This window comes from Phragmites australis, chromosome 6 (genome assembly GCF_958298935.1).
Source record: "Phragmites australis chromosome 6, lpPhrAust1.1, whole genome shotgun sequence".
Classification (NCBI taxonomy): Eukaryota; Viridiplantae; Streptophyta; class Magnoliopsida; order Poales; family Poaceae; genus Phragmites; species Phragmites australis.
This window is the reverse complement of record NC_084926.1, coordinates 9,303,703-9,319,767: the sequence shown is the minus strand read 5'-3', so window position 1 is coordinate 9,319,767 and position 16,065 is coordinate 9,303,703. Positions and strand designations below refer to the sequence as shown.

The window sequence follows — 16,065 nt, the reverse complement described above, 5'->3', positions numbered from 1 at the left end:
TTTCTTGGACACAACTGAAGATTTTGGTATACGCCTTTTTAAAATAATAATAAAAATTGATAGCACGTCACTCAATTCAAATTGCGAGTTTGCGATCGCCTTTTCTCATTGAAGATAATTTGTGACGGGGAATGGAAATTTATGCACAGATTTTCAAAGTTTTTTCAATGTTTAGTGTGCGTAAGAATTTATGGTATGTTTGGTTGAGTTTTTCTAAGCTAAATTTTTTAAGAGTGATTTTATATATCAAAGTGATTTTTAAGATTAAAATCTATAAAAAAAAAAGTGATTTTGTGTGAGAATTAATCAGATGAAACTATTTTATTCAGCTCTTAGTATCTTTCATTTCATAGAACCACTCCTATGAATTTCACTACACGAGTTAAAAATTAAAAACTGATGTTTGACACAGATTCTCTAATTCCACTCTATAAACTATGCCAAACAGACCCTTTGCGTGATTGGAATTTGGAATTCATTGTTTTAAAACTCAAGGAGAAGGATCGTTTTTTAAGGATTATTTTCAGGCAAAAATGAATGCACGCCGGTTTGTAGCTATTGCGATATGTTTGTCCTGCACTTATGGGTGTTTGGTGGCTTGCATAGGTTTTTATAGAGCTGCATCTTATATTCTGAATAAGTAGAAACATACTCAGCGGATGCAGTAACTTAAAAAAAGAGTATTTGGTTGTCTGCATAAACAGATGCAATGATCTTGCACATACAGATGCAATGATTATATGAATGTGTTTGATTATCTGTATGGACGGATACAGTGATTCTATACCTGAGACTAACGAGTAAACCCGTTATAGTATAATAGTAGATACAATGCATTCATCATGTCAAGCTCTATAGAGAAGCTTAATTTGGATGAATCCATTCCATCCGTATAATTGTATCTGTGGATGAAAAAAGAAATAGTATATATAAACAAACAAACGATTTTCTCTACAGATTTATACGTACGAATAAAACCAGAATGCCCCTAGTCCGGGTAACCAAACACGTTCTTATTCTTTTAGCAGACGTAGAAAATAACTGTAAAAGATCTTGTAGCTCTCTTGTGAGGTTTGGACAATTCTTTTTTTCCCTCTTTGACACGAGGTTTAGACGATTCTTCTTTCCTAAGATAAGGTTTACAGTTCTACTATATAACAATTGTTTCTCGCACGCATGTTTGGTAAAGACGACGAGTGTTTGAAGATGAAAGGAGTATATGAAGATGAAAGGAGTATAGGCATTTTCGACTCTTCAAGGACAAAACTTTTCCCAACCTAACAAAGGTTGTGTTGCATGCCGTGTGATAAATTCAAACAAAAAATCCTATCGATATGTGGGCTACGACGCCTACCATGAATTTGATGTGAAAATGGATGTTCTTTTATCTTTTATATCTTACCTATGTGTTAATGTACTACCTTCTCTTACAAAAATCTGGCACAATATGCACTCATGAATTTAGGTTAAATTACAGATTTTCTTAGGTAGTTAAACGGAAAATATTTTAATTTCTATTAGCTTACTCGCGATATAGTCTACGAATGGGCCTACATCCCTACAACCTAACAAATCAACACAACGAGATCAATCGCCGGACATAGATCAAACGGATCTACTTCTCTGACCATTATTATATATCCCTATCCCTCTCGTCCTTCTCCCTCAAACCTAATAGTTGCTAGCAGCCGCTTGCATTCCTCCTCCCCCTCCCCTCCTATGCTGGCATCATCCGATATGCTGCTTCTTTGTGGCATGAGCCACACACTTTCTACTAGCGGCTCAATGTCTCCAATTCCATGCCAACTTAAGAAGATGAAGCTACGGTGTAGGAACGGGGTGTTCCGTGTCTGCTTCTAAATGGTTTTAAGTGAACCAAGATCTTTATTTAATACGCCGTGCGTGCCGCCAAACAAAGCATAGCACATGCAAATCTATCTATGCACACACCATAAGGTAGCTTTCAATTTTGTGTTCGAAAAATTCAAATAACCATTTCGCCTAAGCATTTTATCGCGCGATTTGTTTGAGCTATCTTGTTTCTTAGGAGGAGACCTATGTAATATGAGACACTATACTTCATCTTAGTAACTAGCTTGCTTGTCGTAGGTCATGCCAGAGTGAGAGGAGCGGGCGGTGCACGAACATATGTACATGCATGGTGAGAAACTTGAATTTGATCCCCATTATTTTCGTGCAATACACGCATAGCAAATATAAACAATACCAGAGAAAAGGTCATCCGCGCTCTCTCTTCACTGCCGGTTAAAAAGAACCGCCAGTGATAACATATTATTATCGGTGGAAGCTTCAGCCGCACATATAAAACGTAGCTAACAAGAACCAATAGTGATAGTGATTAACTATATCGGTTAGTAACAAGAATCGATAGTGATATTAGCTCATCAAAAAATATGTTTTTTATAACTGGTAGTGATAATGACTATTATTGTTAGTTGTGTTTACAAACCGACAGTAATATAAAAAATTCGTATGTCTTCATGCGCGCAGCCAACAGGCTTCACACGCCTAACTGGTCATCTTCCCAGGGACTTTAAATATAGCTACTCACTCTTGCTCACTCTCTCTCGTGCGCGCCCACCGTCAGCTGCCTCCACCTCTGCACGATCCATGGATTAGTTGCCACCTCCACCACCTTCTCCGAGGATACCTCCCACACCCACGACCTCGTACGGGGAGGACAAGGCCCCACCGAGTGGGTCATAGAACAAGGCTCTCCTGACCTCCTCGGACTCTGGTATTTCACCGGGATCCCTCTCATCAGATGACGAGGTGTGGGATCTCTTCATCGACGAGCCAAAGGCAAAGAAGGCCCGGACGAGTGAGGAGGAGGAGGAAGAGGAGGACTTCGACGATGGCGACGACGAGTGTTTGTGGGTCGAGTATCACCTCAGTCGTGGGTAGTCAATGTGTGCGTTAGGGTTTTGCGCGCTATCGCATACATGCTGATAGCTTTTGGTGTAATTAGTATAATATATATGGTTATTAGTAATACTAATCTCATTTATATGTCACTATTAGTGCTTTTTTTTATCCTGAACTGAGTATCACTGTCAATTCAGAGTTGAAACTGGCAGTGATAAATATACAAATTAAATGGAATAATATTAAGAACCAGTAACGATATGTACAATAATTGTCGGTTCTAGAACCAGCAATGATAATCATTAATTATTACTATCATTTATTCACTATTGATTAAAAAACAATAACGATGCTAATTTTATATTGGTAGTGATGATCTTTTTCTCTAATAGTGGAACTTAATAGCTTTTTAGCATCGGTGGCATGTAGGGATAAAGATTTTAGCTATTCGCAAAGCTAACCTTGAAAGCATATTTGGGGTTGAGACACGGATTTTCCTCTCCTTCTCCCGTCAGGTCAACCCTAATGGTTATAGATAGTGCTAGCTCTTAAAACTGTAGATGTAGAGAGGAAAGAAATGAGTAGAGTGAAGATAAAAGCTAGCTGCTAGTTTTTATTTTATTAATGTAGAGAAGAATTTTAAAAACTAGTTTTTGATAGAGAGAAATCAAGACATAACTCTAAACATTATGACGTATGAAAAATTGAGAACGATAAGATCCATATAAATTTTAAAAAATATGGTTAAAAAAATATAAGATAATAGCTAGCTATAACGGTTGAAGATGGACTTAGCAATGGTTACGGTCAGGTCATAAATTACAATGGACCCAAAACAACTGGCCTAGCTCGGGTTACCTTATGGGTTGGGGCTGGATTTCAGATTGAGGCCTACTCTCGGACTGAGCCTTAAATTCAATTTGTGTCCCATTTGCATTGGTTCGGTGGCTCAACCTCTAAAATCAAGAACACGCTTCTGTCTACGCATACCACACGAGCAACTCACTCTGTGCGTCTCGTAAGATAGAAAAAAAGAACCCTGACGTTGTGGGGCCATCTCTTAAGATCAGTGTCACCTTCCGGACATGTGACTCTGGTCTTTTTAGTAAACTCATATAATATAAGTTATAGTATCTAAACTTATATGGAAACTTGTATTATACGTACATACTCATCTACATATCTTTTTAAACATAAGCTAAGATCTACCATCTATATTTATATTCATGCGTCTGCATTAAAGAGATGATCTCAGACTGTAACGTCCAACGCGTATAGAAACCCTACTTAAGAGCGAGCCCTGGTCAGACACCTACGCTGATCCTGAGGATGGAACGTTGATGAGCAGTGTGCCACCGCACGACTTGTCAAACATGATACGGCTCGCTCTCACGTGTGACACTGGTCTGATAAATAGGCAAAAGCACTGTCAGCTTGTAGTGGTAAACTGCCAAATGAGTACTGTGGTAGGAACTAGCAAATCTTCAACAAATTTCAGAGGTGGAACCAGACCTAAATAGTAGATTTTTTAGACATAGTCTAAATTTGAATAGACCAACCTAAGTCATGATTCATAGCTGGTTTCACCCCAGGCAAACTCTATATCTGGCCCGGTTGTTGTGAGAGAAAAATAGGCTTTTCTTGAAGTACACTTTTCTGGTCATGTGCCAACATGAGCATATGACATGTTTAAGTGACATCGGGTAACGGTGGTAGGGTTAAAAATGCGACGATTACCGACCTTTTCGGTGCGGTTCGGTTTTAAAAGTCGAGCGGTTACCGAATTTGAATTAAAAAATTCAAACCGAATTTAAAAAAATCCAAAAACAATTCAATAAAAACTAGAGATAATTTTAAGAGTATATGTGAAAACCAAACTTTAAACAAATCTCGTTTGGACATCCAAATTGACGGGCAAACTTCGGATATCTTTTAAATGGGATGTTTTGTGTACTGGGTCGAATGTACAGTAGAGCCCGGTCCGTTTACGGCCCACGGTCAGTGGATAAGAATGCGTCAGTTTGGAGCTATCTGTGCATTGCAGACTTTCCCCACCCCACCTCCCGCAGCACCACGCGCGGCGCTGGCGACCGCCCGACCTATTCCGGCGATCTCTAGCGCAAATCCGACGAGGAAGCTTCGGTAATCGAGCGAGGGTGGGTGGTTACCGACTGTATTGGAGCGGTAACCGATGGTCTGCCCCAGTGCGTCGCCAGCTATCACCGCACCTCGGTAACCATCGGTCAAGGTTCGGTAACTGCCGCAACCGCTTCAATTTTTAGTGTTTATCGGTCGGTAGTCGATGTTATATGGTCGCTAGTGGTAGATTGCGTGGTATTTCGATGATGCACTGCGTGATGCGTTCAGTTGTGGACTGTTTAGTAGCTTTTTTCTATAAAATACTCGCTAAGCGGTGTTACAAGGGCAACAGTTCATCATGTAGTCGATTAGGAACATGTAGCGGTTGATTCACTGGGTTATGGACCTTATTACATTGAATTGTCCGTGTACATGCGAATGTTAGTAATATTCGTGCTAGACAATCAGCCATTTACTATCGATTTTAGGTGCAAATGGTGCTAATATTCGTTCAAATAAGTTTATTAGTTGGCCAACCATTGATAATTTTTGTTCAATTGAGTTGACTAGCGATTTGAACATGTGTGGAGATATTTATTAGTAGGTTAACCATTGAGATTTCTTCTTCCAACAGAGAAATTGCAAACTAAGCGATGACAGATAAAGATATGGTGTAGCAGCATGGGGACAATTTGGCCCCAGGTTTTAGATGATGGTCATCCATGCCAATCCTCTGTCGTTCCTCCCGTGCAATTCACTGGTGAGAGTCAGTTTTCGCATGCCACATAGGATTAGGATCACGGTGCCCCATCTTCACCAAGGCATATAATACATGGTGTCCACGATGGACCACAAGATAGTGCAAGCTATTCTAGCAGCTATGGCATGGAGAGTAGTTCTGGATCGTATCTGTACCACTATCCTATCCCCGATGCTCAGTCAGAGCCTCCTATTTAGTGGGTCTATGAGTGGCAAGATCCTGAGTTTTACGTCATTTTGCAAGGATAATGGTCAACCACTTCTGCATAGACAGAGTAAATATGGGCTGAGTTTAAGACAGAGTTGCTATTGACACGACATCTAATGCTAATGTCCGCCGATGAGTACAATATGGCCGAATGTAATCGCCCCCCCCCCCCAAGCTGGTGGTTCTAAAGGTGATGCAAATTTACTTTTTGCAACTACTTTATTTCCATACCATGTTATTATACTATTTTTTCCATCTCATAGGTTGCACGTGGATACCATGGTAAGTACTGAAGGATGGGATGTAATTACGTTTTTAGCTTTACTACGGACAATTCGATATATATTTATTAATTTCAGGCGCTGCATATGTAATATATGCATATATTCGAAGCAACAATTATATGTTGGTGTTTGAATTGCTATTACTCTCTGTTTGTTGCCTTCGAAACTTTCAAAATATAGCAAAGATCATGCCAAAATTTTATATGATATTACAAAACATACCATGGTACTATACTATTTTTTCCATGATTTATTGATCAATCTTTTTGTTTCTTATGATTTTCCTACACAATTATTGATAATGCGTCTATATAGCTCAGTAATCGCTTAAAATCGTTCGGTTATCGCAGCAATTCGGACGGTTTTTGATCCCTCAGTTACCAAGCAAACCGCTCGATTTACTGAGCAAACCGCTCGGTAACCGGTCCAAACCGACCAGATACCGAGCGGACAAAATTACGATTTTCCTCCAAATTTCAAATTTTGCTAAATGATTTTTGTCCGATTTTTTTTTGAATTTTCTCCTGGTAACCGCGATAACTCGGTTACCGTCGTCGGTAAGCCGAACCTTGAACGGTGGTACATCAGTTAGGTCATGAGTGGCACCACGGTTGACTGTCGGCACACTAGTTTTCCAGAAAAAAAAATCATGTTTTTCTTAATATCTATATGAAATTTTGGTATCCTTTCTTTAAAAACATCAGCACAACTCGCATATACATGCACATATTTATATCATTACATGTACGTATTCACACATCGCCTGCTGAAGATCAGATACAAAATTTGAAAATTGACGAAGTCACCGTATACGTGTCGTTGTCAACGGATATCGCCTACCATTATAATTTTTTTTATCTTAGTAAGATGTATAAGGTACAAACTATTTCCACCAACCATCAACAAGTCTAGGCTTGTTCTTTGAAATTTCGGCATTCTATAAGGGCTCGTAGATGCATACTGGTTCCCCAAGGTCGTGGACAAAACGGAGGAAAAATCCAGCGCAATAAGCTCTTGTAGATGTAGATGTGGTTTGAGTATCAACTGTCGTTTCCTTCCGGCTGTACGTATAAACTGGATAGTCACCACACGACCCATCACCATCGATCGCTAAACGCCGCCAAGGCCCTAGCTGGTCCAGCGCAGTGCTGGCATCTGCTGAAAATGAAATTCATGGTGTAATATGAGCATAGCTGTAGCTAGCGACAACGAATACCCTCCGATCGATCCTGTTCCACACAGACACAGCACAGTACAACAATAATATCAATCAGAACCACAATCTCCCATACATTGCAGAATAAATTTTGATTGATATAATTAAACGTCTCAGCACAAGCCTAAACAACTTTATCAGAGACATTATTGGCTGACAGTTTGGGGCCAAGACACTTGTGCTACCATAACCTATACGGACGACACCCCAGTTATCAACACAACATTTCTGAGCTTGCAACAAGTTTGCACACTACATAAGCTCACCTCACAACAGAGAACGGACAGTACATAACAATGAGCCAGCCAAAAACGCAAAGTTTGACTCCCTAAAACGATGGAGCGATCATAAGATCAGCCATCTACCGATGTCCAATATGCATGGTACTGTATCCAACCGCCGGTTTCCAAGGAGAACAGCAGACGGTAGAGACCGAGTCAATACCCGAACCACCACCATTGCTTTGTGCTAAGGACCTGTAGTCAAAGCTGGATCCTTATCACCTAGCAAAGGTTTCTTCCAGTGCGCGGTTCGTTCTTGACTCAGGCTCATCGTCGACAGCCATCCCTGTGATGCTCAGGCGTCGCCCTGCAGCGCCGTCTTGATCTTCTTGATGGTGCAGGAGATGAGGTTGTTCACGGTCTCTACTGATTCCACGGTGAGCTTGGCGGTCGGCTGGCTGTTGACGAGGATCTGGAACGCGACGGTGAGCAACGAGCCGCCTGTCTTGTGCCCGGCACCGATGCTGGGACCGTCTGGCAGGATGGCGAACCCAGACGGCAGTAGAGCAACGTAGGTGGAGTCCCCGCCATTCATGACGAGCTGCATTGCCGGGATGTCCACTGGAGCGTACACAACCATCGAGCCTGACGCATCGGTGCAAGTCTCCTGGAGGATCAACATGCTGCTCTGGTTGGCACTCATGGCCTGCAGTGAGAAAAGCAAAAAAATAAAAAATTAGGGCCTTTTCGAAAAATAAGGGGGCAATAAATGATCAATAATGCAACTCAGAATGCTCATAACAAAAATGATGAAATCTTTTGAGGCTACTGTGCGTTTGAGAAATGCCAATAATTAATGGTCGACGAGCAAACTGTCAAATCATTATTGGCATCATTACCAGCATGGGCTATTGTTTCAAGGATGGCCAGACAGTGAGAAATGTTTTTTCCCTCATAATAAACATTTATCTTCACACAATCCAATGAATCATGCTCCGGACGCAAGACTGCACACTCGATCTGGACCAGCATTTGTTTTGGATACTAACACTTTGTACGCACTAAACAGTACAAAGTTGTCAACCTGACACCTTTTCAAGCAGATCTGCGCTTCCTTCCCTGTGTTGGTCCCAGTTTATCCCTTTCCACTGAATTTGTGAAAAGTTTGGGGCTAGTCACGCTAGTCGGCTTTAACTTTTGGACAATGGTTACGACCTTTTTCATCTCCCAACAGTATCTGATAGAAAGTTGCCAAACTTTTTGCTTGTAGTTTTCTCCGTGTCATTATTGGTTTACAATATAAAATTAGTTAGGGTTTTGACTAAGACTGGGGAAGCGTTATTCTATGTGAGAGTTCCCACAGATTATCCCTATTGTTCAGTTATCTACATAATGCTTTGCATGCATTCAAAATACTTAATACTTCAACGGTAAGCAGAATGCCTACATAGGAATCACTTGACCCGTAATTTATGATGGGCAACATGTGTTACACACCCACTGAAATTATTGATGACAATCAGTACTACATTGTTTTTGGCTGAAAGTGACGTGCGGTACCGTACCTAGACATATGCCATTTGGAACGAGCAATCAAAGTAACGGAACAGAACAAGCAACAGTAAGCAATGATACTCACACTGGCCCTGAGGAGGGACACCGAGTTTCCATGCTCCTGGCCCTTGGCAATGTTAGCCATCTCCTGCATAGGGCCTCCGTTGCTAAGGATGTCCCACTCTGCACGCAGCTGCTCATCACGTAGGAAGTTGAACAGCTTCTCCGGAGCCACGGGCACCCACACCGACGTGGCGGCGCTCAGCACCACGCCCGGGGGCTCCCCAGGCTCGTTCACGCTCTTCCGTGCCATGACTCGCACGTCCTCCCCAATGCTACCTGCTGCACCGTCCAGCTTGCTCCATTCACGTGCAGATGATGCGCTCACCCCAGCACAGAAGTTCTCCGTCATCCGGCGTGCCAGCTTCAGCATGCTTCGCTTACCCTCTTGAGTTATAACTGCACCAAAAGCGACACATTGTTATCATATCACCAGTGGTGCATCACAGTTAAAGTTTAGCCCACGATAATCTACAAGTTATTTTTACTTCAGTAGAAATACTCAATATCCCTTGGTTGCCTTGCATTGACGTCAACAGAAATGACTAACCAAGCACGACATTCGATGGCAGCAAAAAAGTGTTCTCTTGAGTGTTTGGCTATAGTGATAACAGTTATTCAACTGGCATATAAATTACTCTATATGTACAATCACAGAGCTTTGCAGGGTGTACTAAAAAAATGGCAAGTAAAGGACCACAATTTTCTGTACCTGACGAGTCATTTGCTGAAACTGTATCAGGGGACATGAGGATGGCCAGGCATTCACACTGGCGCTGCAGCGTTGCAAGCCACCGCCTGGCTCCAAAGGCCAGCCCAGACCGGAGAAGTGGCCTATAGAGCTGGTGTACTGATGCCTCATCGTATTCCGTATGCTCAACCCATGTGACCTACAGGGTAAATGCATCCGTTAGCACATAAATGCACGCCCACATGCAACTGTCTTGAGGCGCGATGCCACGGGTGCTCTGCAGCGCAATACAACACTTCTGTGGCTACAGAGCACAAAGAGCAGTTCTCTTTGTACCTTGTGAATATTTTTTTATAGAGTCAAGGGTAAAAACATGAGAAGAAAAGAGGGACCAGTTAGCCTGTTAAGCAGTCTCGAGATGTGAACCCGCTTTAGCCGCGGATTAAATTTGTTTCTAGTGTATAAATCTTATCACAAATTGCGTATGGCCTACAATTTGACATATTTGTTATGCTTTAATGTTAGCATTACTGCACTAAGATGTGCAATGGATCCATGAGGAAAGTGGGCAGCAAGTAGGGACACCAAACTACATGAATCAAATAATAAAAATAGATTTGGTACCATGATCTAGCTAGATAACAGCATATCCCCCCACCCCGCACCCCAAAAGAACTCCAAAGAAGTCCACATAGTGGGGAGGCGCTTGTAAAAAAAAAAAGATAACAGCATACCTCAAATTTCGTAATATAAATGAATATATTTTTGCACATGGATTAGATAACAAATTAACATCATCCTGACAAGGCGTTCCACATTGTTAGTTCCTTGCATTATGACATGTCCCAATTCCCAAATGATACATACAACCTAGTCCCAGAAAATTCCTCGTTGAGCTCTCCAAATAGCTGATAAGAAAGGATCTGATTGAGGTGACAAAAGAATAGTATAATCAAAAGATGGCATTATTATCGCTCCTGACATATCCAAAATCTCACAAAACCACTTTTTAACACAATTTTTTTTCTTAAAAAATTCCTCTTTCATCCGTGACTCAGATCAAGATCATGTCAAGATTTGTGCAAAACCCAAGGAAACAAATAGAGTTATTGACTTCTTTTAACCCTCGATAGATGAGCCGGTGGTCCAAATTTCTACATACAAGGGACAGATTGATTAAATTGCGGACAATAAGTTACCCAAGGTGCTCCACCCAAGGGGTAGAAGCATCTGATCCCCTAGAAAAGCCGGTGCCGCGATTAAACAAACACAAGGAAACAAGCTTGGGGAATAGTGTTGGATCCACACAACACTTGATTATTCCTAAACAAGTTACCTAATCCCTCTCCTGGTTGACCAAGCAATTTGTTTATTTGGGTTGTGGGCTCATGGCCCTAATTAATCTATTAGGGATTGACTTGTGAACACTATGCTGCATGGGCATTATCAAATCACACCATTAAATTAATCAAAACACTAAAGAACGTCTTACGTAGTCCCAAGCTATGAGAGTGAGGGGTAGAGCCGTAGAGGTAGTGGAGTAGAAGTGGAACTAACATGGTTAGTTCTAGACTCAGGGGTTAACTTTGACCAGTTACTTGATGTAAAAGTTCAGAAACTACAGAGTAACAGTCACGTTTAGGGCAACACACTCCTATGAACTATGGTGGTCCAAAGAGTCCCATCTTACACCCCCTCTCGATATGCGACCACTACAGACAGAAAAGTAAATCGTTTTTGGTTGTTACCTTGCAGTAGCCATTGGGAGTGTCTTGCATCACAGAGCCAGAAGGTAACCTCCTGCACTTCACATTTCCAGCGGTGGATGTAGTTGCAGAGTTCTGATCTCTCACCAATCCATCAATGGACACATCCACTACTGCCCATGCACCCTCAGCCAGTTGCTTGCAAAACCTGAGAAATGTAACCTCCCTGATGTGGACTAAAGGTGAGAGGACCTGTAGCTCAGCCTTCATCTGTTGCACCAAAACAAAAGCAAATTAAAGTTAACTATTTAGAAGACATCTATGGTTACAAAACGTGCATATGATCAAGCATGGGCACTGTTTGGCACTCACCAGCAGCAATGCGCCATTTCTGCTTCCTGCAATGCCGGTTGACACCTCCTCTAGGATTGTGGCCTTAGCAATCATGCAGGAGAACATGTCGGACCACCTCCTCTGCGACATGGATGGAGGAGTAACATCAGCGAGCGTCAAGATACTAAGGAACAACGATATGAACTGAAATGACAAACATGAGCATGGACCTCATCCATTAGGGTCTCTACAAGGGCAACGCTGTCGTCGATGATGACGAGGCCAGACTCCCTAGAAGCCTCAGACACAAAGCCCACAGGCTTCATGCCGATGCACGGCAGAAAGGAGTGGACATACTCCTCAAAGTTCAGCGTCTCCTTGTTGGGAGAGCCAGGCAGGCTCGAAACCCACAAAGGCTCGTCCATCTGTGCCATCTTGACAAGTTCATCCATTGCGCTGATCGCAAGCTCCAACAGCATGGACCTGTCGATGCCTACAATAGACGGTGGAGCAGATCCAGTTGCCCGTGCTGGTGTGATCACCGTGCCCAACGGGCTAGACACCCCCCCAGCAAACTCGCTCATGGAAACAGGCATCGTGGCAGAGGGCATAGACCCTATGCCACCAAGGCTCCCGACTGCCAGCTCCAGTGACGAGTTCGGCATGGGCAGGGACAGGTGTGGCTGCAGCTGGGGCCCTGACAGGATGGACATGGGCTTGCCGAGGAACTTGGTGGCAAGGGCGTAGACGCGGTTGAGTTCATCCTTGAGCCGCGCATTCTCGATGCGCAGGTGCTGCTCCTCCAGGGACACCTCCCCAAGCATGGCGGGGCTCCCGCAGCTGCCGCACATCGGGCTGCGCATGGCCTCTCGGATCGTCATGCTCTCGGCGCGCAGCTTGTCATTCTCCTGCTTCAGCAGGGCGTTCTCGTGCCGCTCAAGTTGCGTCTTGGCAAGCGAAATCACCGCACGGAACGGAAACCATGTTAGGGACAGCACGAACGGGCTGGATTCAGGGCAAAAAATGGCATGATATGTCGCGAAAAAGTTTACCTTCATCTGCGTGCGACGGTTCTGGAACCAGAACTTGACCTGGCGCGGGTCGAGGCCCAGCCTCTTGCTCAGCTCGCCGCGCTGCTTCTCGTCCGGGTGAGGGCACTCCTTGAACAGCCTACGCAACGCAGCACGGGCACAAATCCATGCATGAGAGGACAAGAATAAAAAGGTGGACAGGAGGATGATGCTAATAAGGGCTTTGGTTTGGGCAGGGGTGCCCTTACGCTTCGAGCTCCTGGATCTGCTGCGGCGTGTGGCGGTGGTAGCGCTTCTTCCTCTTGCGGGGGTTGCCGGGCTCGGCGTCGTCCTCGTCCTCGCCGCCGCCGGACATGGCGTCGAGATGGTCGCTCCCGGACCTGCTGTCGTTCTCCGCGTCCGCGTCTCTCGCCATCCCGCCGTCCGCGCCCGCGCTACACGGAAGCATCCGCCCGCCCATGGTGCCGGCGTTGTCCTACCAGAAACAATACACGCAAAAAAAAAAAAAAAAATCAAATCGCTCGTCACAGTGAACACAACGCATCGCATCGCAACAAGCGTCGTCGAAGTCGAACACACATACCAGACCGAGGGATAGAGCCGGCGAGGACGAGAACCCGCCGGAATACGGGAACTGCATCCCGCCGCCGCCACCACCGGCGCCGCCGTCAAATAGACTCCCGAAGCTCATGCCGCCTCACCTCCTCCCAAGAAGCAGGCAGACACCAGCGTAGAGTTGCGCTGTACCCCTCCCCTTTCCCCGTCCCTATCCCGTCGTCTCCCTGAAAAGCCTAAGCCTGGATCTCCCAAATCCTAGCTCGATCAGCCGAATCCTAGCTGCGCATCAGAGAGCGAGAGAGAAGAGAGGGGTCAGTTCGTCCCGTCTCGTGTCTAGAACCAGACCGCGTGCCGCTCTTGTGCGAAGTCGAGCTCCGAAAAACCCTAACCCTCCACCGGCGGAGGCAGTGACAGCGAGCAGCGGCGGATTAAAGAAGGGCTTATGTAGGGGGGAGGCGAGGAGATAGGAACGGGAGGGTCAAAATGGCAAGTGGAGGAGACGACGAACGCAGCCAAGAGCCTCAAGAGTCCCGTCGTGTGGACGCATGAAAAGGGTGGGGGTGGGGAGAGAACGAGAAACGCCGAAACGACGCTTGGTGCAGGCAGCGCAGTCAAAGGGGCGGGCCGCTATTCCTTTTTTTGTTGCATTGTGGTCGCTGCGTGGTGCGTGGTCAGCCTAATTTTGCATGGCGCGGTGGCCGGCCAGGACCGGTCGGGTCTGTCGGGCCGGTCAGGCGCGCGGTGGCCGCTTGCAGGCCGTTTTGACGACGCCGCGTCGGGCCGCTCGGTTGGCTCGGCGGTTCGTTTGCTTCCGGGCATGTGCCCGATTCACCCGGACTTGCTCGCATTTGCGTGTCGCGTCAGTTGATTGAGTAGCCTTTTTTCCTTAGCCTATGGGCGCGGAACGGCGGAAGCCAGAGGGACACGGGCGCGGAAGGAGAGGCGAGCCCGGAGGCGGGTGTTGGGGCGAGGCACGGGCGGGGTGGGGGCCGTGCGGTCTGGATCCGACGGGCGTTTGGTGGCAATTCAATGCCCCCTTCTGGGGAAATCACTCTAGCTACCTACAGCAGTACCCTATGAACTGTTGAATCTGGTCCCAATTTGGTTCATGGACCCAGCGTCAGTGTCCAGTACTCGTTCGCGTATCGGCAGTAATCGGTATGTGTAGATCAAAGAGGAGGGGGCGGTTTTGGACGGCGTTCGTTAATGCGACGGGGCCACAGGCTGAGTCGTGCCGTTGGGGCCGCTGGTCCAGTGAACGTTGCAAGATGGAGCTCGACGGGCCCGTAGGGATCCAACGGTGGGGAACGTAGCTGATGCGTTTCACGCGAATATTGAGGCGCTTCAATCATTAACAGTACCTTCCTGGCTGGACCGGGATGGGGGCGGCGGCGCCCGCTCAGGTCCGCCTCACAACCAGCTCGGCTTATTAAATGGCCTCCTCTTGTGTACCATGCCCCTTTTAGTAGAACCCTGGGGCTGGCCTTCTGTTATCAAGAGGTGATCGAGATGTGGAGGTGCACTTGCTAACCATGAGTATAATTGGCTTTATCACGTTCCTGAGTTGTAGTAAATGGCCACCACATGCACACTCACATTAAGGGTCCCCTTAAGCACACATAATGTAGAATTTTCGAAGGCAGGGATTAGTTTTGTGATCTGATTCCGAGCGCGCACTTTTCCACTGATGCACTCCCGACGGTGCGAGTAAATGCTGCTAAAGGATTTGAACCTAAGTAGGTTGGACTCCGTTCAGCAGCCATAAGATGGACACTACATTCTGAAATAATCTTATCATGTTTAATCAAAATGCGAGAATTGCTAAATACTAGAAAGAAGGACGTGGCTTTGCTGTGATAAGATTTTTTCGCGTAGTAACCATCATAGGTAAATATTGTGTTTTTAGAGTCACATTTATTTACATTTCTAATTATTATCGTCGAGGTAATTAGGTGTATAGAAAATTCGATACTAGCATCAACCATGATAGGTAGACAGTGTACATAACAAAGATATCAATCAAGTTACATAACCTTAGAGAGTAATTAGATATAACAGTTGGAAGAGTACAAAGCTTAGTTATATTACATAAAGTTATGTATTATGTAGTTTTGACTGATTATATTATATTACATAATATAATATAATGTTAAAATCAATTTGGGAACAGTAGGCTCACTCACCTGCCCTTTCTATTCCGGAACTACATCCTCTAGCTGCTTCGCAATGGAATATGATATGCAAGATGACAACATATCATTATCCTCCTGCTTCAATATCTTCTATGAAGTTTTTGTTGCATTCTTTCTCCGTGTTTTTGTATTCTCGCTAAGAACCATGTTGCCCACCCTTTTAGCTATCAATTTTGAGCTCATGTGTGTTTCAACTGAAGAAAATGAAATTGACATGCCATCTTCACCAGGAGCAGCATTCCATGAATCCACTTCTTATTTTTGAACTGCTCAAACCCATCAACTTT

General features: G+C 44.7%; 1 protein-coding gene across 1 annotated transcript; it reads right to left on the bottom strand.

The window, feature by feature from the left end:
* Window positions 1-7,505: 7,505 nt before the first annotated feature.
* LOC133921554 (homeobox-leucine zipper protein ROC5) lies at window positions 7,506-14,221 on the bottom strand. The gene is made up of 9 exons (XM_062366477.1): window positions 13,612-14,221; window positions 13,277-13,503; window positions 13,050-13,167; window positions 12,228-12,944; window positions 12,037-12,138; window positions 11,707-11,934; window positions 9,980-10,157; window positions 9,293-9,666; window positions 7,506-8,359 (listed from the first exon to the last, which is right to left on the bottom strand). The coding sequence occupies exons 1-9, from the start codon at window positions 13,717-13,719 to the stop codon at window positions 8,009-8,011; spliced, it is 2,403 nt and encodes an 800-aa protein (XP_062222461.1). The 5' UTR covers window positions 13,720-14,221; the 3' UTR covers window positions 7,506-8,008.
* Window positions 14,222-16,065: the final 1,844 nt, after the last annotated feature.

Bases quoted from the DNA above. Each gene is read 5' to 3' on its own strand.
- LOC133921554 (XM_062366477.1), bottom strand. From the start codon at position 13,719: ATGAGCTTCGGGAGTCTATTTGACGGCGGCGCCGGTGGTGGCGGCGGC. The intron at 13,168-13,276 runs GTAAGGGCACCC...TGCGTTGCGTAG, and splicing joins CAGATCCAGGAGCTCGAAGC to GCTGTTCAAGGAGTGCCCTC. The intron at 12,139-12,227 runs GTCCATGCTCAT...TCCATGTCGCAG, and splicing joins TAGAGACCCTAATGGATGAG to AGGAGGTGGTCCGACATGTT.